The sequence below is a fragment of the Netta rufina genome (genome assembly GCF_964035555.1).
Source record: "Netta rufina genome assembly, chromosome: 23".
Classification (NCBI taxonomy): domain Eukaryota; kingdom Metazoa; phylum Chordata; class Aves; order Anseriformes; family Anatidae; genus Netta; species Netta rufina.
The window spans coordinates 5633246-5660507 of NC_140147.1; the positions used below are offsets into that span (position 1 = coordinate 5633246).

Here is a 27262-nt window from a genome sequence, read left to right on the forward strand (position 1 = left end):
CGCTGTGTCCCCATGTCCCCGCCACGTCCCCACCATGCTGAGCCCATCCAGGGGGCTCGGGCACAGCACGAGCTGGGTGCTGCAGCACCGGGGGCTTCCTCGGGTCTTTTGTGGGCGACCTGGAGATGTCGTGGCCTTGCAGACGTGTGCTCGGGGAGCCGACCCGGCGGTGGAGCCCTTGGACATGCTCAAGCCCCCGCTCGGCTCCGGTTTTGGGGTGCGGGGCCCCCCTGGCAGCAGGAGGAGGGCTGGGGGAAGCGGCTCAGTGTGGTCCCCGTCCTCCGGGGCAGTGGTGGTGGCATCGGGCTGGGGACAGGTGGCTCCCAGGGGTCCTGTCCCACGCCGGCCGGGGTGGATTCAGGGCATGGGGTTACCCGGATCTGGGGAGCAAAGCGGAGAGGCGGTGTGAGGGCTGGTGCTTGTGTGTCCCCACGCGTCCCCGTATGGCACTGAGCGAGGGGACACGGAGTCACGGCCACCAGCACCCACCCGTTGCCCATCCCTGGGAACAGAGACCCGCTGGGGTGGCCGATGGCAGTCCTCACCCTTGTTTCACCAGGACCCCCAGCCCCAGCGGTGCAGGGCAAGCACACGATGGGGACATGGTGCCACCGCTGCAGCTCCACAAGACCCGGGCTGTGGTGTGGGACATGCACATGCACATCCTCCTTCTTCCTCTGGGTGGAAACCCTCCCACACGGCCGGCTTTAATCCAATTACAGCTAATTGGGAGCTGCCTGAGAGGCTTTAATTTCACAGGCTGTAGGCAGAATGGATTCATCCTGCCTCGAGTGCCCATGGGGACACAAGGGACAGCAGCCTGCAGGTATGGCCCCGGGCAGGGGCTGACCCAGAAACAGCACGTTTGGCCCCAAAAAGAAGCACTGTGGGGTCAGATGGTGGAAACCCCCAAAATATCTGTCTCCTGTAGCAAACTTCCAGGCCCTGTGAGTGCTGGTGTCTCACTGGCATGAGCTGTAAGCAGCAGCCAAACATCCAAGCTGCCACCACAGCACTGGGGGCCCAGCTGTGCCCCCCCAGCCTCCCCTGCTCATCCCATTTAAAGCAAAGCCAGGAGGGTTTTGCAACCTTCATGTGAGCCCCTGTCCACGCCTGCAATGGATTTGGGATTCTCAGCCTCAGCCTGTGCTCAACCCAGCAGGTCCAGGAGGAATTTGCTCCTTCCAGCTCACTTGTACATCCCTGGGAGGACTGACAGAGTGTGTGGCTGGTGCTGGGCAGGTGGGCACTGGGACCAAACCTTCCCAAACACTTTTCCAGAGCCCTGCCAGCTGCAGCACACTGGGATCATTGCCAGCACCTTCCCTTTTCCAGGGCCCTTCCCTGGTCCCAGCCCTTTCTTCTCCCCGAGTCCAGGTCACCCCAGCCCCGGTGTCAGTCTGCAGTGCTGAGGCCATCTTCTCTCCCCAGTTTCCCCCCAAACAAACCAGTCTGCAATGGAAACCCTATCAAGGTGCTATTTGCCCCACAAAGGCAGATCCAAAAGGTTCCCTCCATGGCAGGGACCATCCAGGGGACACCGTGTCCCCAGGGGATGGGCTGACCAGGGCAGGGCACCCGAGGACACCCCGGGGTGGTGAGTGCTGGCACAGCTCCCGGTGAGAGCCCAGCGATATCCCAAATGCATTTGTTTCACCGCAGTCCCCTCTTTGCATATATAATTGTCTGGCGTGCCCTTGAATTTGCATATGAGACTTAAAATATAATTAATTGTTGGCAACCAGCAAAGCCCGAACGAGGCTAATCCCTGTAGATTTTGCAGCCTTATCTCATTTGAGCATTTATCTAGTTAAGCTTAATGGGCAGGGGAGAGGAAAGAAGTCGGTGAGTGCTTTGCCCCGGGGGGCCCAGCCTGGCAGAGCCCGCACCCGCTGTGCCCCCACCCCAGAGCTCCCATCTGCCACCCAGAGAGGGGCACAAACCCCCCCCAAACCATCCAGCCCCCAGCTGTGGCCTGGGCTGATGGAGCTCCCTGTCCAACCCACGACGAAGCAAAGCGGGGCGTGAGCCTTCCGAAATCCGCTTTCCATTGCAGTGGAGCACACTGGTGGCCCCAAACCCTTTTTGGGTCACACAGGTGGCCCGAGGGGGCTCTCAGGTCCCTGAGCAGCCCCAAACCCGCCCCCGGTGCGCACTCACGTGTACAGCGGCTGTAGCTGTAGGTGCGACGTCTTCTGGGGCGCCTGGTAGCCGTAGGAGTCAAACCCGCCGATGAAGTCGACTGGGGAGAAGGGGGAGAGCAGCGGGGTGAGCCGGGCAGGGGGCGAGGGGCTCCCCACACCCCCTGGGGCCTCGCTGCACCCCGGGGATGCGCTGCGCCCCGGCCACGGTGCACGGCGCCGGACCAACCCCGGCACAGCAGCCTCGTGCCAAGGGCTGGACAAAGCGGGTGAAATTACCCTGTCATTGTCTGCAGAGTGGGCATTTAAGGGGAATTATGGAGGAATTACGTCTCGTTTAAAGCATGTAATTTAGGAGGATCGCAGACACCAAGACAGCAGCTCTCGTGCCCGCTGTGGTTGCGTTGCCAGCCCGCTGATTTAATCCTCCTCCAGCGCTGCGAGTGCAGAGGGCAGAGCCCAGGGCCTCACCGGAGGAGATGTGGCACCAAACGCCAGCCCTGGCTGCACGCAGGGCACCTGGGGCCTTCCCCATCCTCACCCCCACTGCTACCCTGGAGATGTAAGGTCCTTGCTGCTGCTGGATCCCACAGGATCATCGGGATCACCCCACAAGGCCGGGCACCGCGGGAGCTGTAGCACGGCCGCTCGCCCAGGAGCCACCCCACAAACGGCCCTGGAGCAGAAATTCGCATGTGGGTTCGCCCTCGAGGGAGGCCGCTTGCCCCTTATTTGTCTTTCTGACTTAATATTCAGCCAGCTCTCAATTTTAACGGCACCCATCCATTTCCAAATCTAATAAGATATTCCATTAAAAAGATACATTTGAATCTCGGCTACAGCGGCATTAATATTAAAAGTGTATCGAACGCCTGAGTTTGTTTGAGTGTCGCGCAGCCGCCTGGAATGCAAACAGGCTTCAAAGACAGCGGTGGCAGATAAGCCCCGTGCCAGATCCCCGGATCCATAAGCGAGTTATTACAACAGGCAGGGTCCAATTTCACCCGGAGATTTTTTGCCTTTCCGCTACAGCGGTTACAGAGGCAGTGGCAGGGAGAGAGCACCCCGGGGATGCTGAGCCTCATCCTGGGGATGCTGAGCCTGGTCCCAGGCTTCCCACAGCTTCCCCAGGGTTTTTCCCAGTGCTATGATGGGACCCAGCACCAGCAAAGGACCTCGCACCTCCATGGCACCCACATGGACGCATTCTTGCTAGGACACAGGGGACGCCGGGTGCTTTTTGGAGGCTTTGCCATGCTGGCAGCCGCAGCACACCGCTGCCTCCACCCGGCTGCTGGGGCTGCCAGCTGGCACAAATTAATTAATGGCAGATGAGCATTTAATGGGGCTGGATGGCCACGGCCATAACTGCCTGTTTAATTGTTGTCGGGGTACTCAGCACTTCCATACGGGTGGCTGCGGTGATTATTGTCGGAGCGAAATGCACAATGTAGATTATTAGCCCACTTCTTGGCTTAAATTTCCCTTTCTGCCCCACTCAGAAGCACAACATATCCCACTGGGATGGTGGGGATGATTTGCTCCTGTCTGGCAGCTCTGGCCATGGGTCTGGCCATGGGGACGCTCACCAGGAGGACACAATGTGCCACATTTCCTGGTCCCTGTGTCCCACGGGGCTGTTGGAAGGAGGAGGCAGGGAGAGGCTGCAGCTGGGAGGTGTGAGGATGGCCTCGAACCCACTGCATCTGATGCTGCACCCTGCACCCTGTGGTTTGGGCTGCGGCACGGTGACACCTTGGGGCGCCAGCAGCAGGATGCTGTGGGACCCCCTGGTGCCAAGTGCAAAGCAGCACCTCCCAAATGGGGCAGAAAACAGCAAAACGGGGATGCTGGAGACCTCTCATGGGGCTGGGCTCACTCTGAGGGGGGAGTTTTGCTGTGGATTTATCAGGGCTCAGAGGCTGCTGCGTGCAGCAGGAGCAATGGCTTGGTGATGCAGGTCCGGGGACCCTCAGGGGGATGCTCTGTCCCAGGGGGGTGGAACCCCACTCTGGGTGGCACTGGTCCTGTTCTGCACCCCAAGATGTGACCGCTGCCATCCCACAGCACCCACAGGAGATGCGGCAGCTCGGGGCTGTGACACAGAACTGGAAGGACTGCTGGTGAGAGGTGGTGGCATGGGGTGGCACATCACACCCCAACACAGCACAGCTGACTCCTCAGGTGGGGAGAAAGGGGCAAAATCCCCTAAAACAATCCCTTCACCTGCCCCGAGCCAGAGCTGCCTGCCCCCCACACTATCGGGGATGTTTTTGCAGCGCTGCAGCTCGCCCCTGTGACTAATAGCAAAGGCACTCACAGCTGTCTTCTTCCTCCAGAAACACTTTGCTGACGTAGCAGGCGTAGACGAAGCCAAAGAGCTGCAAAACAAGAGCGGGCAGGGAGAAGCCGGTTATCGGGGCGAGCGGCACCGCGACGAGGGGGATGGTGGGGGGATGGATGGAGCTGCTCCTGGCACCGTGATGATGCTGGGGAGCACCCGGCTGGATGCTGGTTCGGGGCATAGAGGTGGGATGGCTCCGGACCCCAATTCCCTTGCAACCCCCGGAGCTCCCCAGGAGCTTTGCACCCACATAGGACCCCCTCCCCTCTGCCCTTTTGTCCCCGAGGTGAGAGTGCCTCCATTTCAGAAAGGGGGACCCTGTATTTCCAGCACACAGCACATCCCCATGGGCTCAGACTCCCAGCAATATTTTGTCACCGCTGTTCTCCAGCTCACAGCACCCATGGGAGGCCAGGCGGGGAGAGGAGCAGCACCCTTGGTGCCCGCAGTGCCACCAACACATCCCCTGCCTGCTGGTGATGGTCCTGCAGCACCCAGCCCACACCGTGCCGTCTTTTGGGGAACTCAGGCATGGACAGGGACCTCGCATGGGCCCTGTTTGCTCCTCTCTTCCCAAACGCAGCTGAGCCAAAGCCACCCATGAACTATAACTGGGACCGAGGTGTGGCAAGGTGCTGGGACATCTCGCCGGAGCCCAGCAGCTCGGAGCAGAGGAAGGTGCCGGGGGGCCCTTACCGCCAGGAAGATCTGCGCAGCGCTGCTGACCACCTCGATGTACTGGTAGTCCAGCAGGCAGCCGCTGACCGTGATGACGTGGTGGTCCTCGGGGGCCAGCTTGGAGTTCAGCACCGGCGTCACCAGGCAGCCCGGCCCGTTCTCCATCCACCACGAGCGGTGCAGTGAGGTATTGAAGGTCATGATGAAGTCCCGGTCCTGCGGGAGGGGAGCAGAGGCACCACCTTGGACCCAGGACTCCCACCTGGGCTCACAGAGGGGTGGACAGAAAATGGGCTTTTCCAACCCGAGGATGCTCCACGAGCAAAATCCCCGCTGTGAAGCTGCACGAAGCTCCTGCTGCTCGGAGCCCCCACCGAGGGCAGGTCAGCAGCAGCAATCTTAATGAAGTGCACCCAATTAATCTGCTCCTCTCCCCATCCCAAGGCTGTCACTCCCAAGGTTTGCTGCCCCTGCTCCGGGTGTGCATGGCACTGAGCTGAAATTCAGTACCAGCAGGGGCTTGGGCTTGCTCCCAGGTTTCAGCTCCTAAAGCCGTGTGCTGCGCGTTCCTTCCACGCAGCCACCTTCACTGAGATGTGTGACACCTCATCACGACATTAAGTTTTGCTCTTTTGATGTGAGAGTTATACTTTAACATCCCAGACTCAGGCTCAGAGCATGCTGGTGGCTGCTGCCCTGCAGTATTTGCAGCAGCCCTGCAGTATTTTCCGCCCTGTCCATCCATGTACATCCCTGGGGGTCGGGCTCTCCCTCTGCCCTTGTTGCTGGAGCCATGTGCAGACCCCAGAAACCCTCCCAGAGCCCCAGGAAACCCTGGAAAAGTGGCACCATGCAGCGTGGTGTGCACAGCAGGATGGAGACCCTTCTCTGCTCTACCTCCTCAGCACCACGTTTGGAAGTGGCATCACCCAATACACGCCGCCCACAAAGCCAGGCACTGCTCAGAGCGGGCAGGTGATTAATGAGCACTCCGAAGTTCCCAGCTCATCAGCCTCATTAACTCGGTGCTCCCGAGGCCCCTCCTGCACCACGCCACCACGTTGCTCTCCCACTGCCCCATTGGTGTCCCCAGCTCGGCCAATCCATCCGTCTGTCCGTCCGTCTGTCCCACCACGCTCCCACGGTCAGCTCTGCACCCGGCAGCACCCATCCCCGCGAGGCTCCCCCAGCACTGGGGGTGCTGTGCCAGGGGCAGGGGGCACCCCAGGGGCTGGTCCCAGCTGCCCCAAAAAGCAGAGCCAGAGGCATGGGGAGGGAGAGGTGGAAGGGGTGGGATGGAATGGGTTGGGGAGGGATGGGATGGGAAAATTGGGACAGAAGGGATGGGAAGGGAAGATTGGGATGGAAAGGATGGGACAGAAGGGATGGGATGGGAATGTAAGAGAAGGGACGGGATGGAAGGGATGGGAAGATTGGGACGGAAGGGATGGATTGGGACAGAAGGGAGGAGGAAGGTGAGAAGAGGAAGGCCGGGAGGCAGCAGCACCTGATACCACAGACGCCTTGGGGCTTACCTGCGACAAGTGCCCGACCTCCAGGTAGAAGCAGATGATGAAGGCGTTCCAGCCGACCCACAGCACCAGCCACACCGCGTACTGCCGGCACAGAGCGAGGCGGTCAGGGCACGATGCTGCATGGCACCGCGAGCAGCCCCCGCGCCCTCCCGCTGCCCGGCTCCCCCCCGTTGAACGGCACCCACCATGATGAGGTATTTGGATCTGTACTGGATGGTCCCGAAGATGCCCAGGATGACAGCCATGATGTGTAAGAAATTGGCCAGGATGGGTGCCCACTGGTAGCCCAGGAAATCAAAGATCTGCCGCTCCAGCGCCGCTATCTGGGGAAGAACAAAGGAGGGGACAGCGCGGGGAATCAGTCACCGGCGGCAGCTCCGCGGACATTAAAGGCAAAGAGCATCGTGTAATTAATGAGAAATCCCATGGACAATTAGTTACAATAGACTGAAACGTCTGCATGATTCATTGGCCGGCGGCAGGCAAATACATCACGGCGGGCGAGGAGTTATTGGGAACGTTCCCCAGCGGGTGCTGGGGAAGGGGCAGGGGGGAGCCATGAGCCTTCCCCCCCCCCCATAGCACCCTGTGTGCCTCAGTTTCCCCACTGCTCAGCCTGTGCAGAGAGTAATTCCCATCGCATATAGGGCACGGCCTCCCCTGATATTTTACAGGACATTTTTCTCCCCTTCCTCGCCGCGTGCCTGCCCCACGTGCGCCGCCCTCCCCACTCAACGCCGCTCCATTTTTATCCCCGTTATCTTCTGTAAGCCACGAACACGGAGCCAGAGCAGCTGTAAATACCACGCAGCTGGCAAAATTAAGGACAGGCACTGCTGTACCCGCCTGTGAGCCCCTTGTTTATTTATGGCTGCGTTTGCCACCAGCTCGGGGTCTGTTACTCCTAATTACAGAATTAGCTTCTGGAGAGGTGGTAACAGAGGTGTGCTGGGAGCCCTGGGGCGTTTGCTGACTGTTTTAAGTTAAAAAGCAGAAATCTGAGCGGCGTGTTGCAGTGGGTTTTTAGGGGGCTTTGGGGTGCATACATCAGACACCCCCATCCTCCAGGAGACAGGGCCACAGCAACACATCTGCAGCAAGATGCATCTCCAGCAGCATTGCCAAAAAAAACAAACACAAAACCTCTTTACATTTATCTTTCTGACAGCCTGGCCCCGGTTCTCTCAGAGATGCCCCAGATTTACCCAGCAAAGCCAGCGAGCTGCAGACCTGAGTTCTCCCTGCAGCAGCCGCCCTCCGCACCGCTCCATGCCTCAGTTTCTCCACCGTGAACCTTATGTGTGTGTGGGGAAGACACCACGGAGGAAGATTATTGCTAAAAAGGAGCAATTTGGACAAAAATCAACACTTTGGCTTTGCTTGCAGCAGGGCTCTGGATGTTTGCTGGAGGCGCTGGGCTTTCCTGAAGTACCCCCAGGGGATTTACAGCTGGGGCTGCCCCAGGGCCACAGCACCCGCACCCCAAGAGACCCTGCCAGACCCTTCAGCCCCACTTAATCAGTCCTAATTACAGCAGAAATAGATGAGGTGGTGAAAATCCTTTCCTAAGTGCTTTGCCAGCATGAACCGCAGCAAACGCATCTCATCCTGCCTGGCCACCAAGGTGCCCTCAGCTGTGCCTCAGTTTCCCATCCATGAAGCAGCCCTTGTGTTAGTGCTCATTGAGCTGGGTTAGTGAGAGCTCTAATTAAGGGACATCTCAGCCAGCAGAGGAAAGCCATCCTGGCTGTGTCACACCCAACACAAAGCTACCACGGAGCCCCCGCAGCCCCTGGGGCCGGGCTGTTTGCATTGAGGCTTAATTCACTCCGCACTATTTAAACTCTCCGAGGAAACAGCCTTTGGAAATACTCACAACTGGGCTGTAAATCTTTTAAATCGAGGGATGTAAATAATAAATGATACAAGGAGCGTGGTGCTCGGTTTTATAGCCGTCCATCGATCTGGTGGCTATTGATGGAGCTGCTTAGCGGGAGTGAGACCCAAAGCTGCAAGGTTTTGGGTACCAACAAGCCTCTGACCCAAGGGATGGGGCTGGGAAGAGCCCCCAGGAGCATCCTATGGAGCCAGGGGATGTCTCTGGTGCCACGCAGCTCCCTAACCCCAGCCCATCAAACTGGAACAGGCTGGAGGAGTGAGGATGAGCAGAGAAGAGCCTGATCGAGCCGCCCAGCCCAATCCTTCTTCATTACACGGAGAGGCAAAATTAGCAGCAGACACCGTGGTCTCCCCGTGGCTGAGCGAGGGCTGCTAATTGCACTGACAAACGATGCCAGAGCTGCCCCAGCAGGTAAACGCTGCTCTGCGTGCACCCTTGTTTGAGCTCATTCCCTCAGCACTAAGAGCAAATCCTGCATCTTTCAGCCCTGGTGAGTCCTGCTTAAAGCAGAATAAAAGAAGGAGACAAAGAGGAAACGTGGAGACGTTGCAGTGAGCACTCAACGGGCTGCTCCAGCACCCAGAGCATCCTCTCCCCATCCTTCAGGAGCAAACTCCAAGACACCCAGTGCCACGTCTCCAGGCAAAGAGGAAGATGTGGTTACACAATTTTGGACAATAATTCAAGAAAGGTGGCCCCAAGCAAGGCGAGGGCAATCAGGAAGCCCATCTGCAGGGCTCTGCGTCGCCTTAAAGGCAGGGAGCAGCTCTGCCAGCCCTTGGTGTGCCCTGCGAGAAGCCTCTAAGGAACCTGAGCAGCCTCCAACCCCCAAAACTCAGCACAGCTTCCCCATACTGTCCTCCTTGGGTCCCAGGTACCAATTTCCATGCTAATAACACCCCATTAACCACCCACCCTCGTTAGCACCCTGATCCCCCCCTTATTGCTGCTCCCACATTGCAGGTGATGCTCTTGGGGCTGGGCAGCCCCGCACTGGCCCACTGCTAATTAAGACAATCCTGCAGCTGATCAATGCAACGAGTTTTAGGGCTCCCTCTTAATTAAACACTCTCTAGTTCATCGATCGGCCCAAAAGTTCCCTTTGCAGCAAATCATACCAATTAGCTGGGCACAGGCGCACGCCAGAGTCCTGCTAATTGAAACGTGGTCCCCACAAAGATTTAATTGCAATCAAGGAGCCAAAGTGGTTGGGCTGTGTTAGAGCTTGGGGAGGTGCCCTGGGGACATTAGGGACAAGGCTTGGCCAGACACAGAACCCAAGGAGCCAGAGCTGGAGCAAAATGTGATTTTTTAGTGGGCTGACACCAAATTCAAGAGGGAAGGAGCTTCCCATTGCTGCTGTCCCCACATTACCCCTTGGCTGTGGCACCATCGCTCCGCTGTGCCCTGTGACGATACCTGGATGAGTTTTCCCAGCCCTTTGCTCGCAGCCTGCACTAAGTAAACCATGAGGCAAGGGCTCAGAGATGAGCTTTGCTCTGGCAGCATGGGCAGGGCTGCGCGGACCCAACTCACCAAACAATTTGTGCGCACCCGCGCCAGATTTCACAGCCTGGAGGTTTCACCGCTGCAAATCCCCAAATCCCTCCTGCATCTGAGACCTCCCAAACCAGAAACCTTCCTGCCCTGCAGCTGCAATTTTTGTTCTCTTATTGCTTCCACCCCTGTGGGTTCAAGATAAAATAATAATGGCCCTGGTGACAGTGGCCGGGGGGCTGCAGGACTTTGGTGGCTTTTGCAGGGCTGTGGCAGGAGACGTGGGGCTCTTTTCTGCCTGGTGGCACAAGGACCAGGGGCAAATGGAGACGAGCATCGCCCACACGTGGTCCTCTTTGAAACACCATGTCTACAGGGTGACAACAGAGCTGGGGGCCGCCCCTTGTCCCGGTGTCACCAGGAGCCACCATGGCCCCAACCCCCCTGCGCAGACCCTGCCTGGGGTTTATGGGGCTGGAGGCAGCAGGATGTGGCAGCCAACCCTCCCATCACAACTGTCACAGCTAATGGCTCTCAGAGCCCTGTCCAAAACCACTTAATTACCACCAAGAGAGGCAGTGGCCAGGGGACTTGGCCGTGGGTGGACACAACGACCCCAGGACCCGCGTGTTGCGAGGACCCCGCAGCGCCTGCCTTATTTCCCCTCGTCCTCCCCCGGGGACGCTGCGTGGCTGCAGACCCCCCCGCGCTCCATCCTCTCACCTCAGCTGCGATGGGGCTGACACGTTTGCTGACACAGATGCATAAATATATTATCGCAGCCCCCAAAGCCTCAATAATTAACCAGTGGAGAGAGATGGGAGCAAGCTCCCGTGATGGAAAAAAACACGCTGAGGCTGGGGGAGGCTCCCCTCCACCTCCCCATAGCCACAGGGGAGCTGGGGGGGGAACAGTCCCTCCAGTCCCTCCCTCCTGCTCGCTCCTGAGCATCCCCATGGGTCAGTGATAAGGATGAGGCCAGACACCCCAAAAAGCACCGCAGTTGCTGCCTCTCCCTCGTCCCCCCACAAAGCTGTGGAGCTGTGTGTGGATGCTGGGCACACTGCGGGTGATGATTTCCCAGCCCCTTTTCCTGTGGTGGCTCCTCGGGGTCTGCACAGTGGGGACAGCCCTGACCAGGCCGCCACACGTCCTTCCCTGCCCTGGGCTCATCCTGCTCGCTCTTTCTTACGTGGGCAGTTTTGCTACAGAACAACAGTTTTAGGTGTTTTTCATAAGCAGAATGCTTTCGGGGGGGGGGGGGGAAACGTCACCTTCTTGAACGAAAACTCTTTGTGTCTTTTCTTGCCCCCCTCTGGGAAATATCAGGAGGAAAACACTCCCTTCACCTGCCAGCATGGCTTTGTTGAAACCCTCTGAAGTGCGACGGGCAGGTTTCCTCCCGGCTCCAAATGTCAGCAGCAGAGCCCAGCAACTTCCCCAGGGAAGCAGCAGCAGGAAAATGGTGATTTTAGTGGTTGGGCAGGGGGAAATCCCCTTTTTTTCCCCCGTTTTTCCCAGTCTCTACCTCCGGCTGCCTGAATTCCACCCTGGCCCCTTGCAGCAGAGCTGCTTGGTTCTTCTGGAGGCTCCAAATCCCCAAATCTGGAGCAGGACAATGTACACTCGTGCACAGTGCTTGGAGTGGGAGCAACACCTCCCCTGCTCCCTGGTCCCCAAATGTCCCCCACACCTCGATGTCCGCAGTTCCCTTGTTGTGCCACAAATTTCTCATCAAAAGCTGAGCAAGCAGCAGGGGGAAAAGCAGCTGAGAAAGGCGGCCAGCACGGTCCTTCAGTATGGGACAGGACGAGCTGCTGTGGCCTCTGCCTTCAGCCACCTGCTTTCGGGCTGAGCACAGACTGGGAAGCAGCGGGACATCCCAGCATGGCATCCCAGTATGGCACCCAGTACAGCATCCTGGTATGGCATCCCAGTGCAGTGTCCTACTATGGAACCCATTACAGCATCCCAGTTCAGCATCCCAGTATGGCATCCTGTGCCAGCCAGGCACAGTGGGAGACTGGGGAGGGACATCACTGGTGCCTGCTGCTGGCATTTGTCCCCTACAGCACGGCAGCAGTGTCACCAGCCAGGTGATGGGGGCTCCAGCCCCAGTGCTGGGACTGCCAAGGGATGCTGAGCCCCTCCCAGGTGCTGGGCTCCGTGCACTGGCGTTGGACCCCTGGGGACAGCCCATGGGGACCCTCCAGGAGGGCTCAGGTCTGGGTGCTGCCCACGTCCCAGCTCGCCATCCCCAGGGGTCCTGGAGACCCATACAGCCCAGAGCCCATGGGGAGAGATAGGGCAGAGGATGAAACCCCAAACACGAGATGCTGCAGGGGGGATTTTTAACCCCAACTCAGCACCAAGGATCAACGATCCCAACACGATTCTTGGCAAGGCGACAACGTGCAGCTCAGCTGCCGGGGGCTGCAGCGAGGCCAGGGCTGGCAGGGGAGCAGGATGCGGCCCCCGGGCCTCCTGCCGTGCTCAGCGGCACCGAGCTCGATGTCAGCAGCAGCATCTGGGCGCCGGGGCACAAATCCCTGCCGAAAGCCCCGCGCACAATGCAGCGAGCTTAAATCCACCCGTCCCGTCCCCGCGGCGTGGCAGGAGCCGAGCGCGGATTCATTGCCCCCCGACGGGCCATTATCCTTCAGCCGGGCTATTTCCTTCTGAACACCATATGCCGGGGGCTCACCAGGGATTTACTTTCATTTAGCTGCATTTGAATAGATTTTTTCCATCGCAGATTCCCTTCTGCCGCGGCCAAAGATGCTGCGAGCGCAGCTCCCTGCTGAGCCCGCGCCGGCCGCGGCTGCTCGCTGCCAGAAATGCCCCGTTTCTGGGAGGTTTTGCAAGAAATCCTGGGGCCCGGTGGGAACCCCTTTGGTCAGAGATGTGGGGCAGGATCCGACCTGGCAGTGGGGTGTCCTGCGGGAAGGGAGATTTGCTGGAGCCCCCGGGAAGGTGGTGGCACTGGGTGTCCCCAGGCGGGTGCTGAGCGGTGCTGGGGTGACCGGAGCGCGTGGGACCGACCCACGGATGGAGCCTGGGCCGGATCCTGCCCAGCACCCTGCGCTGGGCACCCCCAGCACCGCACCCACCCCCAGGAGCCGCACATCTCCACTTAGGGAAATTGGCTGCGATTTAAATTAATGGCAAGCGAGCGAATTGACTATTAACGAGGTGCAAATACCGCTGCGAACCCAGGGACTTCATTTAATGACTTGGAAACAAGTTCTTGACCTACTTCCAACTTGCAAAATCCTTCGTGAAATCGCAGGCGGCGGCGCAGATGAAAATAAATTAAAGGAGCCGGCGCCGGGCCCCCACGCAGCGGGCGGCGATGGGCTGGATGCGGCCCCAGGGCCGAGCTGCAGCCCCACCGCATCACGGGCACAGAGTGGGCGAAAAAGGTACAAATCGGGTCTTTTGCTGGTGGTTGTGCAGCGAGGTTGAAGAGAGTGGTTTTTTTTATTTTTTATTTTTATTATTATTTTCCAGGCTCTGCAGGTGTTGTTACCCCAGCAAAGCCCCTGCTGGGACCTCTGTGCCCCTAAATCCCAGCACTGCTGGATTCGCATCCCCGATCAATGGGATGAGATAGTGGGGGGACAGGCAGAGCTTTGGGGTCCCCCCCCGGGGCTCCCCATCACCTGCCGAGCCCCGGGCGGCCCTGGCTGTCTCTTGCCATTTTTTCCTCCCCGTTATTTATTTAATTTTTCCGGCCGCCGCATCCGGCCGCGTTGCCATGGGAACGCAGCAGCAGCCCCGGCTGTCTAGACGCCGCGCCCCAGGAGCCCGGCACGTGGGCAGGATGCGACCCCGGCACCCATGGGTGCCCCCACCGCGAGCATCAGCTCCGTCCCAGGGCACCCCCCGGCTCCGGCCCCCCCCGGCCCCTTCCCAAATCTGTCCCCAGCTCTAGCAGCCCGGGGGATGCAGCCCGGTGGCAGCTGGTGGTGCCAGCCCACGGGTGTCCCCCAAAAGTAGTCCAAAAGTCACCAAGTGCTGCACAAGGCAGCTTACAGCCAGCACCCTCCCATTTTTGGGGTTTGGCTCCAGTTTAGGGAAAGGAAACTGAGGCAGAGCATGGAGATGCCTGATGGGGGGACGAGCATCTCAAGCAGCTCACACCAGGGTCCCCAAATCCCTGCCCGGGCTGTAACACCACAGGCAATGGGCTTGGTTCCTCGGGGTAAGCCGAGGTGGGACCCACGGGGCAGGAGACACCCCCAAGTCCCCAGACCTCCGAGCCAGCAGCACCCCAACAGCCCTGTGCGCCCCCAGACCCACCAGGCTCCTGCTGCCTCCACGCTCGGCGTGCGTCACCCCGTGTCCCCGCAGCGGTCCCTGCCGTCACCCTGCCCTGCGCTGCGAGGAGCCCCAGGCGCTCCAGCAAGGGACAAGTCGGCTGAGCATCCTCTCTGCAACCCAAAATCAGGGTGATGGGGTCCCATCGTGTACCAGGGCTCTTCCCAAGCAGCCCCATCCCACCCACGAGGAGCTGTTTGAGCTCTTCTGGAAACCTCCGCGCATCCGATGGTGGCAGCCAGCTCATACGGAGGCTCAGAGCACATTCAAATACTACTTATACTGCGCACAGGCTGGAGATACAATATTGCATCTATTATTTTTACTGTTATGTAAATGCTGAACCGGAGCGATAAGGCTGAGATGAGACTTTGGTGGTTTTTTTTGTTTTTTTTTACTGCCGCTGACAGAAAGACAAGGAAGTCAAAGTGATTCATTCCCACACTTCCCCACCAGAAGTTGCCTCCCAGCTGACACCCTCCTGCAGACAGGCTCCATCTGACAAAGCATTTCATGGGCTGCTTTAATTGTCCCCACAAATGGCCTCAGAATGGTCCCCAGGGTCCCTCCACTGAGGACGACAGGGGGGGTGGCCCCATGCCTTGGGTTGGCATCAGGGTCCTGGGGAAGGATGGGCACAGGGGATGGAGCAGGGACACAGGCAATGGGCCAGACCTGCCCCGGAGCTGCTGTGCCTCACTTTACCCACCTGGGAAATGGGTTGAGTCCTGCTCTGCTCAGCATCACACTGAGAAGCGTTTGCAGAGGGTGGCTGGGCTTTGCCAAGGAGCACAGTGACAAATGACAATGCCACCATCTCCTTGGGGCAGGATGGATGTCCTCACAACCCCATGCCCTGGCCATGCCATTTTGCTCCGGTTGCTGTCCCTTTCTTGAGCTGTGGCAATTGAAGAGCTCCTTTCGTTAACATCCAGCTAATGGGAACAGCGAGCGATTTTTGGTGACGGAGCCTTTGGTGGAGCTGAGCAGCCAGGGCCACCAGCACCGCCAGGAGGGGCTGATTCGTCTCATCCTCACTGCCAGGCTAATGGGGAAACTGAGGCATGGGATGGCAGATGACCAGAAGCCTGGAGAAAGGCAGACACCAGGCTGAGAGCAGCTCCTGGCTGCAAACCCACGGAAGCACTGGGGGGGACGACTGGGTGGCCTGGGAAGGGACTTGGGCTGAACCTTTCTGAATTACTACTTGTAGCCTAAGTTAGACCAAGAGGAGAAATCAAGGGAAGAGAAGACCTGGGCAATGGCCATGGCCATGGCCATCCCACCCTACCCTACCCCGTCCCATCCCATCCCACAAACAAGCCCCCCAGCCCCAGTCCAACACAGTTCCCCAGGCCCCAGCTCAGCCTTGGAGGTACCCACAGCTCCCCCAGCCCTGTAGAAGCCCCCAGGGAGATGTCCCCATGTCGCTGTCCCCGCCAGCAGGACACGTGGCAGTGACACCAGACCAAGGCACCGGCACCCAGCTGAGGGCGGCTGCTGGGCCAGGGCACGGAAATGTTGGCAAATGCCTTCCTGCAAATGCCAGCTCCAAACAAACACGCTTTCAGACAAATAAAACTGTGATTAATCAAGCACCTCAATTAGATACAATGAGCCACGGCTGATGATTAAACCAAAGACTCACAGCAGAAAGCACATTAGCAGCATGGACACTTGGAGGCTGAGAATTAATTAAAACATAGCAACACCCCCTAAAAAAAATCACTAGTAAATGGGGGAGTGCGTGGAGGAGGAGGCTTTCCCCGTGGGTCTGGGGATGCCGAGTGGAGCCGTGTCCCTGTCCCAGCCCAGCTCCTCCATGTCCCCAGCGGTGACACCGGGGACGTGGGCACCTCCACCAGAGCACGGCTGTCCCAGGGCAGCCCGAGGGATGCACCCTGCACCTGAAGGGCACAGGGGAGCCTGGCAGATTGTTTGTAGAATCAAAATGCTAAATTATATTACAGAATATAGAAAGTTGTGTTCTTGCATTAATGCAATATAGGGGACACCCACGAGGAGGTGACAGCGAGGTGGCTCTGGCCAGAGGTGCTGGTGGCCTTAGGGAGCTCCCGCAGCTTAAATCTCGGGGATGCATGGGGACAGCAAGCGAGGTGGGAAGATAGGAGAGAGACAGGGAACCCAAATCCCTAAATATTAAATTCTGGGGTGAGACCAACCTCCAAAAACTTGCAACCCCCCCGCTCCTGCCCCGGCAGGGACGGGAGGGCTCAGGGTGACACAGCTTGAGAGCCAAGCCCGGGGCGAGGGCGAGATTTGCTGCTGGCTCCTGGCTCCCAATAAAAGGCACCGTTTGGACAAGGATTAAGCCGCAGGCAATTTCGATGCTAATTCTTCTGGTTAAGTTCTTTAGTCCAACATCTGCAAGAAGCAAGAGGTAATTTCCCCCGGATCTCGAACAGCGACTCAAAGACGCTGCTAATATAATCTGATAGAGGAGAGAGGGGCGAAAAGAGAAAGGGAAAAAAAAATCCAATTTACTGACTTATTTAGTGACACCTTTCGTAATCAATTCTCCCAGGAAAGAAATACTGATTAAAGCCAACCGTATTGCTATGGAAACCGGCAGTCCCTCCTCCCACGACCTGCAGGCTGCAAAGAAAATCGGGCGAGGAATCTGCCTGGTAACAACCGCGCTAATGAACCGGGGAGCAAAAATAATCCCCCGGAGCATCGCCGCCGCCAAAGGAGCAGCCGGAGGCGGCCGCTGGGGAGGCGAAGCCGCGCGTGGCTCCCAAATATTGGTTTTAATGGCAGGGCAGAGCCGCCTGCCGGGGGGGATGCTCCCGGAGCCCTTTCCCGCATCGGGGATGAGGGGCTGGAGGGATGCGCGGAGGTGGCACCCATGGGTGCGCTGGGTGGAGGGCCCACCCTGACCTAGAAACACTCCCCAAAACCCCATCCATCCTCACTGTCCCATCATGGACGGCACACAGGTGTCCACCCAGCCCTTCCATCCACCAGCCCCATCCTTAACACCCACCCCAGCACCTTTAGGAGCTGCCCTCCCTCTCCTCCCACCTGCTGGGTGCCCAGCCACCGCCTCGGCCGCTTGCCCTCGTTTTTCAAGCCTCTAATTCGAGCCACTTAGGACGGGGAGTGACAGCGGTTACGGGTTTCATATGCACATATTAAAGGCGAGTTATTGTCAGCCGGGGAGACGGATGGGCCCGGCAGGGAGACGCGGCGCTGGTGGCTCCATAAATCTTCCCAGGGGCGGAATGAGAAAGCAGCACGCGGTGGGAAGTGGCTGCGGACACGGCAGCACGAGGACCAGAGCCAGAGCTCGGCTGCTGGGGGCTCCCCCGAGCAGCCACAAGGCTCTTTTGGGGTGCTTTAAGGAGCAACGGGCTGTGCAGGACATCATTAGCGCTGCCGTTACTATTTAGGAATTTAATAGCAATCCCATTTATTGAAAACCCAACAGCCCAAAACCCATCTTCCCGCGCCGGCAGGAATATCAGTGCTGGAGAGGCACAAAAGCTGGAAACAAATGGGCACGCATGTATGGATGTGCAGCCCTAATAGAACTGAAGCCCTTCATATTTCCAACAATTGCTGCACGTTAGCAAAATAACAATTGCAGTTAAGCATGCTGCCACCTTTCCCATTCATCACGGCGAGGATTTAATAAGGCGCCTTAGCAGAGCGCGCCGTGACCACCAGCACATTATTAAACACAGCGATTAGCAGCTGCAGTGGATGGGAGCTCATTAGAGACTTCTTAAACATCCATAAAAATTGCTTTTATTAATCGGTTATTCCTCTTTTCATGCCCACCGCATTAGGCTGGCACCGAGGTGCTGTGAGCGTTGGGGCTGAACCCGCCCCGAGCACCCCAAACAGCAGGACCTCAGCCACCCACGTCTGATGGGGATACGGGGCTGTCCTCCATGCCAGGCTGAGTGCCACTTCAAGAGGCCATAGGGATGGCTTTTTTTTTTCTCCAAAAAAAGAGTTTCTTCCCCCCGAAGCCACCTGGGATGGAGTTGCCAGCTGGGACGTGCATGCTGCCCCAACTTCTGCACCCAAAGCGTGCCTCTGCCCTAAGCCATCGCCCTTTTGGTGCTTCCCCATGAGGATTTCCACATACAATTTCAGGGGAAAACCCATCAGGACAGCACAGATGGCCTGACAACAAGACTGGGGTCCCCACAAATGGGAAACGGGGCTGTCCCCGCTCAGCACCCAGCAGCACCCAGCTCCACCTCTTACTCCTTGGGGTCCCCAGCCCCATTAACGACAGCGCTAATTGCAGGGAGGATGCGGCCCATGGATAATTCATGGCGGGGAGGGGATGCAGGCGATGCCCATCGTTAGGGCTTGCTTTGCTTTGTCTGGCGAGTGCCGCCTCCCCAGGGTGCCCCAAGCTCGCCGCCTCTGCGCAGCCTTTTGTTCGGGTGCTCGAATTAAAAATAATTGGGGCCGGTAGCCAGCCAGGGCGGGTGCAAGAGACACAGCCCGAGGAGAGCCGACGGCCCTAGGGATGACGATGAGGGGACAAGGAGGGGATGGGGACGCGCTCCCCCAGGGCTGGAGGGGACCTCACCAGTGGTGAGCTTCAGGGGGAAAAAAAGAAAAAAAAAAAAAAGCCTTTAATAATCAATTGGTATTTATTGAGCGGGCCGTAACAATAACAGCCTCCTGCTGCCAAATTAAATCCGTGTTTGGAGTCACCGAGTCAGGGACGTGCTGTGAATTCCCAGGCGGGTAAAAAGCCCCGGCGCTGATCCCAAACCAACCCCGCTGCTCCCAGGGTGCCCTCGGTCCCTGCCCTGGTGTGGGGGCTCGGTGCCATCCCCATTCCTGCAGCTGCCCTGGGGATGTGCCCCCCGCAGCACTCCCACTGCCCCCCGCTGCTCTGGGGGGGGGAAATTGAGCCAGAAACTGCAAAAATAGGTCAGGATGGACAAAAATGGGCTGGTATGGATAAAAATGGGCCAGGATGGACAAAAATGGGATGGGAGGGATGGCATCACTGGGGGAGTCAGGTGGGCTGCTGGGGGGTTGGTAACTGCCCAGCGAGGGGCTGGGTGCAGTGGTTTTGGGGGGACAGGAGGGGACAGGAGCAGAGGGGGGTATGGAGGCACAGATTGGATGCTGGTGAGCCCCCTCGGGCTGTGGGGAAGGGGCTGGGGCCAGGTTTTGGGCCTAAATGGGGAGAAAGGGAAGAAGGAAAAAGAAAAGGAAAAAAAAAAGGAAAAGGGCAGGACCTTGGTGTCCCCGTGGGACCACAGGAGCGTGCCCAGGGGACGAGGTATCAGGCAGTGCCCCAGCCCCAGGGTGACATGTCCACAGCTCCCTGCAGCCCCCAGCCACAAAAGGGGACGGGGAGACCATGCCCCAGCCCCATCACTTCCCAAATCCCTTCCCCCAAAGCTTTTTGTGTTTCCTTCCCCAGCAGGAGACCAAACCACAGCACCGGCTCCTTTAGGTGTCCCCAGGCTGTGCTCCTGGCTCTGCCCTGCGCACGTGCAGCGGGGAAGGGATGCAGCGGGGAAGGGATGCACTATTGATCGAAGAGACCAGACTGGCCCAGAGCACTAATTAGCCCTAATCAAGGCAATTAGCCTGAGAGCCAAACAGGAGGTCAGCACTCCGACCTTGGTCCTTGCCCTGCCTCGGGTTGTGTCCCTTGTGCATGACAGTGACCTGGGCCAGGCACAGCGGTTGTGTGCTCTGCTTGGATGAGACACGGGGTGGGCAGCGAGGATGAGGAGGGTGCTGGGACACCGCCCAGTGACAGGAGAAATGGTGACAGAAACTGCCTGGAGCATCTCTGCACAGGGATGACCTTGTGTGGGGTCTCAGCCTGACACCCCTCAAATACCCCTCTGGTTCCTCGGGGCATCAGAGCACCTCTGGCATTCACCCCTCAAAATCCACCCTCCTTCAGCCCTCTCCTGAAGCTCCTGTTTGCTAAAACCCCCTCGGCACCACCGGGATGTGCTGCCCCTGTGCTGGGCACCCCGACACAGCCCCGCATCCCTTGGGGCTCCCAGCATTGGGTCCCTGGTGGAGCACAGGGAAACCTCACCCCAGCAAGATTTGCTGTGCCTGCAGCACCATGCGCCCGCTGGGAAAATATAATAATCCTGAATAATAAGGCAAAACGTGCGGGTGTGGGATCCCAAGGGCACCCACAATCACCTAAAGCCGGGGGGCTTTGGGTATCTCCGCAGGGAGTGCTGCGTCCTGCACCGCAGCCTCTGCCCAGGTGCAGGCTGATGGGCAATTGGCCTTTTCTCCCCCAAATCTCCTTCTGCCACAGAGTGAAAAGCGAAAAATGTGTGAAATTTCCCAGCCAACCACATCCAAGTGGTTATTAATCTTATTAATAAAACACTTGGGGTTTAATGTCCTGTTTAAATATGATCGGGCTGCTCTGTGCCAACTTTTCCTTTCCATTTTTTCCAGGCTGTTACATACAGATTTTGAAAATTGAAATGAATAGTCACCTGCAGGACAGGGAGAGAAGATGCCAGCAGTCCCATCCCACACCATCCTACCTCCAAGCATCCTGCCGGGTTGGGAGGTTTTGTCCCCAGACAACTCAGCCTCTTCCCAGGAGACGCTAAACCCCCGACACATCCCCTCCAGCCAAAACCCACCCCCAGCTCCGTGCTGTGATGGGGACAAGGGTGTCCCCGGCCACCCCAGGGGACAGGGGATGGGGATGCAGCCCATGTCACCAGGATGAGGCCGTCCCCAGTGCCTGCAGCGCTGCCTGGCCGGGCGCCGCAGCGATCAATACGCAATAACCTGCATCTGCCGGCCGGCGCTGGAGGAGCTATCAGACGTGCAGCCGGCACTGATGGGAACGTCACGCTTTTGTGCCTCTTTCCTCTCTGCTGCCTGTTTCTGGTGTTTTTCTCCCCTTTCCATAAAGATGTACCCAGCGATGGCTGCAGCACCCATGTGTGCCCAGCCCTACTCGCTGGAGGGAGGCAATGCTGGCAGGATCCTGTTCCCAGGGGTGGCACGCGGTGCCTGTGGGGTCACAGAGCCCTTTTCCAGCCCTATTTCCCACCATGGACCATTGGCACAAGGCTGGGAGGGTGCTGGGTGCTGCTGCCCAAGCCCAGCATCCTCCCAGCGACCACAGCCCGCAGCTCACTGCTGTGCCAGCACTTGGTGAGGCGGGATGGCAGTGCCATGGGCTCAGCACTGGCTCTGGGTCCTAAATAGGGACCTGAGCCATGGAATGGCCCATGGATAGGATGTGAGTTCACTGGTGGCCGTCCCCTAATTTCCCACTAAGACCCCACAGGTTCTTTTTTACCAGCAGCTTTCCCATCCCATGGTTATGGAGTGCTGGAATTTCATGGCAATGAGTTTTGAAGCGTCTGATCCCCAAATCCTTCTCAATTATTGAGCTCCCCCCCGGTTCCTCCTGTGCAGCAATCCTCTGCTTGTCCGAGAAACCCATGCAGAGGAGCCCCTGCCTCCCTCCCAGGGGAAAACATTGGGGTGCAGCAGTGCCAGAGGGGCACAGGCTGGGGGAGGGAGTCCCCCCCTTCCCCACGGGGACATCGTCCCCCCTGCCCCCTCACCACCCCGACACCAGCCCACCCCACCACCAGGAAGCTTCACTCTCCTGAAACATCTCACCTGGGCAGGGCGAGGCCCCTCTCTGGCACACCAGTGTCTGCTGGAAAATAGGATTTCTAGCCCAAATTACACCAAGTAGGCCCGGCCTGAGGTGTTACTTCCCCACACGGTGATTATCTCCCGGCCCGGAGCTCAGCCAGAGGCAGAGTTCAGAGCTTGCAAATAAACAAAGCAGCCAGGAGCCCGGCCAAGACGTTTATTGATCCGGGAGCCTCGGGCTCCCGCTTTGCTCCGTAGCCAGCGAAAGCCCCGGGCATGTGTCACCGCTTCCGCTTGTCACCGCGGGGACGTCCCGGCCAAAGCCACCAGGACGGGTGCACGGAGCCAAGTCCAGAGCAGCCCAATGGAGAGGGGCAGAGTCGCTGCCTCCTCCAGCAGTGCTTTTGTGCCTTCTCCCACGACACCGAAACGGGTGCTGAAGGGTCCCCAGCTCAGCACGCAGCCCCTCCAAGTCAAGCCCCAGTGCACGCTGATGCTTCCCCAGCTTCCATCCCCTGATCCCGGCTGCATTGATTTTTTATAGCGCTAATTTTTTTCTAACAGAAAGCCACGCGGGGCTAAATCAAATCGCTTATCGGCATCTAAGTACTATTATGTCAACGCCGTTACTTTTATCAGCCAAACTCATGAGCTCATTGAGAAACAAGAGCAAGTTTTGTTGGACAAGGCTCATTTTCCGAGACATCAATTACGCCACCGTCTTTTCGGCTTTGCTGATCACACCATGCATCAGCCTCTCCTTCCTGTGCTTTCGCAGGTCTTCACGTCAAGCCAGGCTGCCCACGGCTTTCTGGCTCACCCCAGTCATTTTTTCTCCACCCCAGCCCTCTAAGACATTTTTTTCCAGCCCTCTGAACGGTTCCCATTGCTCCCAGCTTTGTTGCGGATCAGCATTAATGATTTAGAGAGATCTTCCAGCGGTCCCTTTAATACTCTTGGGTGCACATTAGCTAGCCCTGCAAATTTAGACATACTGCGCTTTAATAGCGGTTTTAATTGAGAGCTGTAACACCATTCCTTCCCAAACGCACGCCAATAAACCTTTATAGCAGACTGTCAAGCACAGCTCTTTGTATGAATAATGCAGGCACACGTGTGCACAACAGAGGATGCTCATGCACGCGGACGTCTCGCCATGCTGGGAAGCTTCTCCGTGGCCACCCGCACCCATGCTCCCTACCTTGGCTCCCGGGGTGGCCGCACAGGTTGGTGACAAGTTGGGTTGGGGTTTCTGCACCTGCCCGGACACACGCGGACCTCTGACACACGCACATGTCATCGCCGGATCCCCTCGGTGCTGCCCACCCTGGAACATCCCCATCCCTCCCCTTCAGGACCCGCCGCCCTGCAGCACCCCCGGCCCTCGCAGCATCCCCTGGGCACGCACCCACCATGCTCGGCCCGTGGTGAAGGGGCGCGGGGAGCCGTGGGGTCCTCCATCCGTGATGCCTCTGTCAGCCCCGAACCCAATTTCCATGGCAACCATGCAAATGTGAAAGCTTTCCATAATCATTAGGGAGCAGAGCTGAGCAGTATAAACAGTGACTGCAGTAGATTACATGCCTATTATGAACAGTCGCGGCTTCTGAGCACTGGTAATTATACCTAATTGTGCATTTAATTGTGTAATTGAAAACCCACATCCAGAGTTCAGCCCGGGCTCTGTTCCCCCCATCCCTGGTGGTGGGGGCAGCTCCGGTCCCGCCGCTCTCGTGTTGGCCCCAAGCACGGGCTCGGGCACGACGGCAACCACGCAAGGACAAAAGATGCCCATGGCCATCGGAGGCTCTCAGCGGCGATGGAGCTGGTGCCAGCAGTGGGTGTGTGCCTGTGGGGTGCGCGGTGCAGTGGGGACAAGTGGGGACGACCCCACTGAGGGTTGGCTGCGGTGTCCCAAAGGGATGGCACAAGGCAGAGCGGGGGACTGCAGCGGATGGGACCATGAGCTGCCCTCACCCATCCTTCGTTAGGCCGACGCCCTGGGGTCACTCATTAGCTTCTCTCCCAGCTCCTCGTGCAGGCTCGGTTACTGTGGGTTGCATCCTGGAGGTTTGCACATAGGAAAACCCCTCAGTGGGATGGACAGGTGGGATGGGACAGACACGTCCCTGCTCTGCCTGCACCTCTGGCCCCAGGAGGCTGCAGGAGGAAGGAGGCCAGTGCTGGCATGGCACAGCACAGCACGGCATGGCACTGCATGGCACGGCACAGTATGGCACTGCTTGGCACGGCATGGCACGGCATGGCACACCATGGCACGGCGCGGCACAGCACCGTCTGGGCAAGCTCCGGCAGGCTCAGCCCGGCGGGAGGCATCAACCGAGCTTTGCTTTCCCAGCCAATTAAAGGAAAAGGAGAGGAACAAAGAACAGAACAAAACACTTCGGAGCGATGCTGAGGGGTGGTGGGAGTGGGGCGAACAACGAGGCGTCCCCCTGCCTCCACACCCGCACCCAAGCAGCCCCGGGAGGAGGGCGACACAGCGGGGCTGCCACCTCCAGCCACCACCGTTAGGCTTCAGAATGAACCAGAGGAGCAGCTCACAGCTCCCATGTGCTGGCGGTGGCGAAGGGCACGGCAGGTTTGTTTTTCATCTGGCCAGCTCAGCAGCTTTACTGCTCGCATAAAGAAAACATAAATTCCCCCGACAACATCGGGCGTCCCAGGGAACGGCTGGTTTCAGCAGCAGCCGAACCCCCAGCCCCCAGCCCAGCAGAGCCACTTCTGTGTGGCGAGCCGACCTGATGCTAGCAGCATTAAGTGGCCTCTTGTTCCTGGATAGTTGGCGTAAAAAGAGAGTTTTGATTTCATTTCATCTCATAATCATAAATATCTCCAGCCAGCCCCTCTTGAGGCTGAGTCGTTGCGTGTCTGGTAAATGACTCACTGGTTTCTTAGCCTTTTCCTTGGAAAATCGCAAATAGAGGCAAACTATGGCTGGCATTTCTTCTCTCCCAGGAGCGGAAACACCCGGCACTTGCAGCCCTGGCTCACCGCGTGCTTCGAGGCGGCGGTGAAGGAGCGTTTGCGCTATCTGGGTGATCACAGGGGCTGGGATGCACTGCCTGGGGTGCCACAGCTCATGGCCACGGGGCTGGGCAGAAGCCTGTGGGCAGCAAACCAGTCTCCGGCCTGGTTCGGGTGCCACCACATGGGGCAGCCCGCCCGGAGGAGCATCTTCTGCCGTGCGTGGCCTCCAGGCTCCTCTCCTCCCCAGGAGACCAGGACTTGTGCCACTGCTGCAAGCCCCAACCCCACATAAACGTGGCCCCACCTTGCTGCCACCCCTCAGCACTGGGTGCTCGGGGGCACCTCCCCATGCCCAGCAGGGCTCAAGCTGCTGCCTTCTGGTAGCCCAGAGCAAGCAACGAGGCTGGCTGGGTGCTGTGGTGGCCACCACCATCTCGGGGAGCTCCAGCTGGAGCATGCACGTGGTCCGCAGCCTGCCCAGAGCCCCGAGCAGCAGCACGCATCCTGCACTGGTGCTGGGATGAGGCAGGGTGGCCTAGTCCCACAGCAGGATGGCGTTTCTGCCCAGGCTCCCTCCTGGAGAGCACTGTGCAGCCTGGGAGAGCTGGGAGAACCCAAGGGTGGAAGGGCCACCAAAAAGAGACAATTTTGGAGCCTGTCCTAGCCGCAGCAGCACTAGGACACACAGGGTGAGGATGGGGTGGAAAGCCCAGCCTCAGGCTGCATCACAAAGTTTCCCCGGTTGCATGCGGGAGCTGCTCTCCCAGCCTAGGAGCTCGCACTGATTTGTTTCATTTCCAAAAATAAACGCATCAAAATCTCCTCTCTTTACAGAGCTGGAGTATTTCCCTGCAGAATAAATGCCAACAAGACTCTTGTTGAGTTGAGCAGTGAAGGAAAAAGTGACCGAAAGCCAGGAAACTCCCGCACACAAGGAAACACCCATCATTTTTATCCTGAATAAGCGGGAACAGAAGCGAGGCGCAAAGCAAGACTTCACCAACCAAACCGCAGCAGCGGGGAAGTTTCAGGGCATGGAAGGCGATTCCTACAGCATGATGCTCCGCTCCCCCAGCACTAATTTGCTTTGAAGCATCCCTTAGCCCCAGGAAAAGCCGCTCCCCACCTTTTGCAAGGTCAGAACAACTCCACAGCCATGGCCTTCTGAAAGATAAAAAATGAATGGGAGCAACGCTGGGAAGAAACTGCCTGTCAGCAGGATGCCACCATCATCTCCAAAGCTCTCCGCAAGAGCAGACACCGAGCCCGTTTCCATCACACACATCACCGCCTCTATCCACAGCGCTCTGCCGCCTGGTCACCCCCCAGTCCATGGGGACATCGCGGGCTGGCCAGGCAACATTTCAGCAATTCCCTCCCTGTTTCCCTTGCAACGCTGAGCCCCCCAACAGTCGCTGAATGGTGACAATGTAATTCCACGGGTGCCACTTGACTACCAGGTTCAACAAACCACCTGCCTGGAAAAGCGCCTGGATAATTAATTGCAACCTCCGTGGTTGCTGGTTTTATCAGAAACCCCCCGAATGCCCCACATGCTCCCTTCGGCTGGCCCTCTGTCACCAGCCTGATGAAGATGGATTCGCGGGCGGTGGAAAGCACGACACACAATTATTGCAAATATCCCCAATCCCTTTCAAATGAACCCTGTCTGTCCTCTCTTCCCCCAACGTGCGAGTGTCCCCAGCCCGCAGCAGACCGGTCCCATTCAAAAGCAGGAGTTTGCAAAGTGCCGGCTGTGGCTCCAAGTTTCACTATTGCCAAATTTCAGGCAAGGGACCCGCGCCCCAAGAACCATCCCTGGAGCTGCTGAGCACAGGATGGGAAGCCACCCGCAGCAGCTAACTCGGAGAGAAGAGATTGCAGCTGGAAACAAAGCTCACACCTGCTCAAGACACATCCCCAGGCACTGACAGCACTGGGAACTGTTTCAAATCCGTCTCCTCTTCTGCAACTCCAGCAAGCACTGGATTGAAGCAGGGGAGGAGGGTCACATTTCTTTTCTCTTTGCCTTTTTTTTCTTTTTTTTTTTTTTTGGGTCGCATTGAAGCATCCCCAAGCTGGTCCCACAGCAAGGTCACCGCCGAGACGGAGCGGGTAGCGGTGACAGCGAGCATTTCGCACAAAGCACAACCCGGCATGCTGATGAGCGCACGGCCCCTCGGCTTACCAGCTGCAGGCAGCAGAATCCAACCAGCGTACATCTCCCATTGCATCTCCCCAT

The 27262-nt window shown here is 58.2% G+C and overlaps 1 protein-coding gene across 1 annotated transcript; it reads right to left on the minus strand.

The window, feature by feature from the left end:
• Positions 1-260: 260 nt before the first annotated feature.
• Positions 261-27262, minus strand: NKAIN1 (sodium/potassium transporting ATPase interacting 1; the record flags this gene model as incomplete). The annotated part of the gene is made up of 7 exons (XM_084300873.1): positions 261-380; positions 2161-2242; positions 4462-4522; positions 5182-5379; positions 6699-6779; positions 6884-7021; positions 27209-27262. 7 exons carry the CDS (start codon positions 27260-27262, stop codon positions 371-373), a joined length of 624 nt encoding a protein of 207 aa, XP_084156999.1. The 3' UTR covers positions 261-370.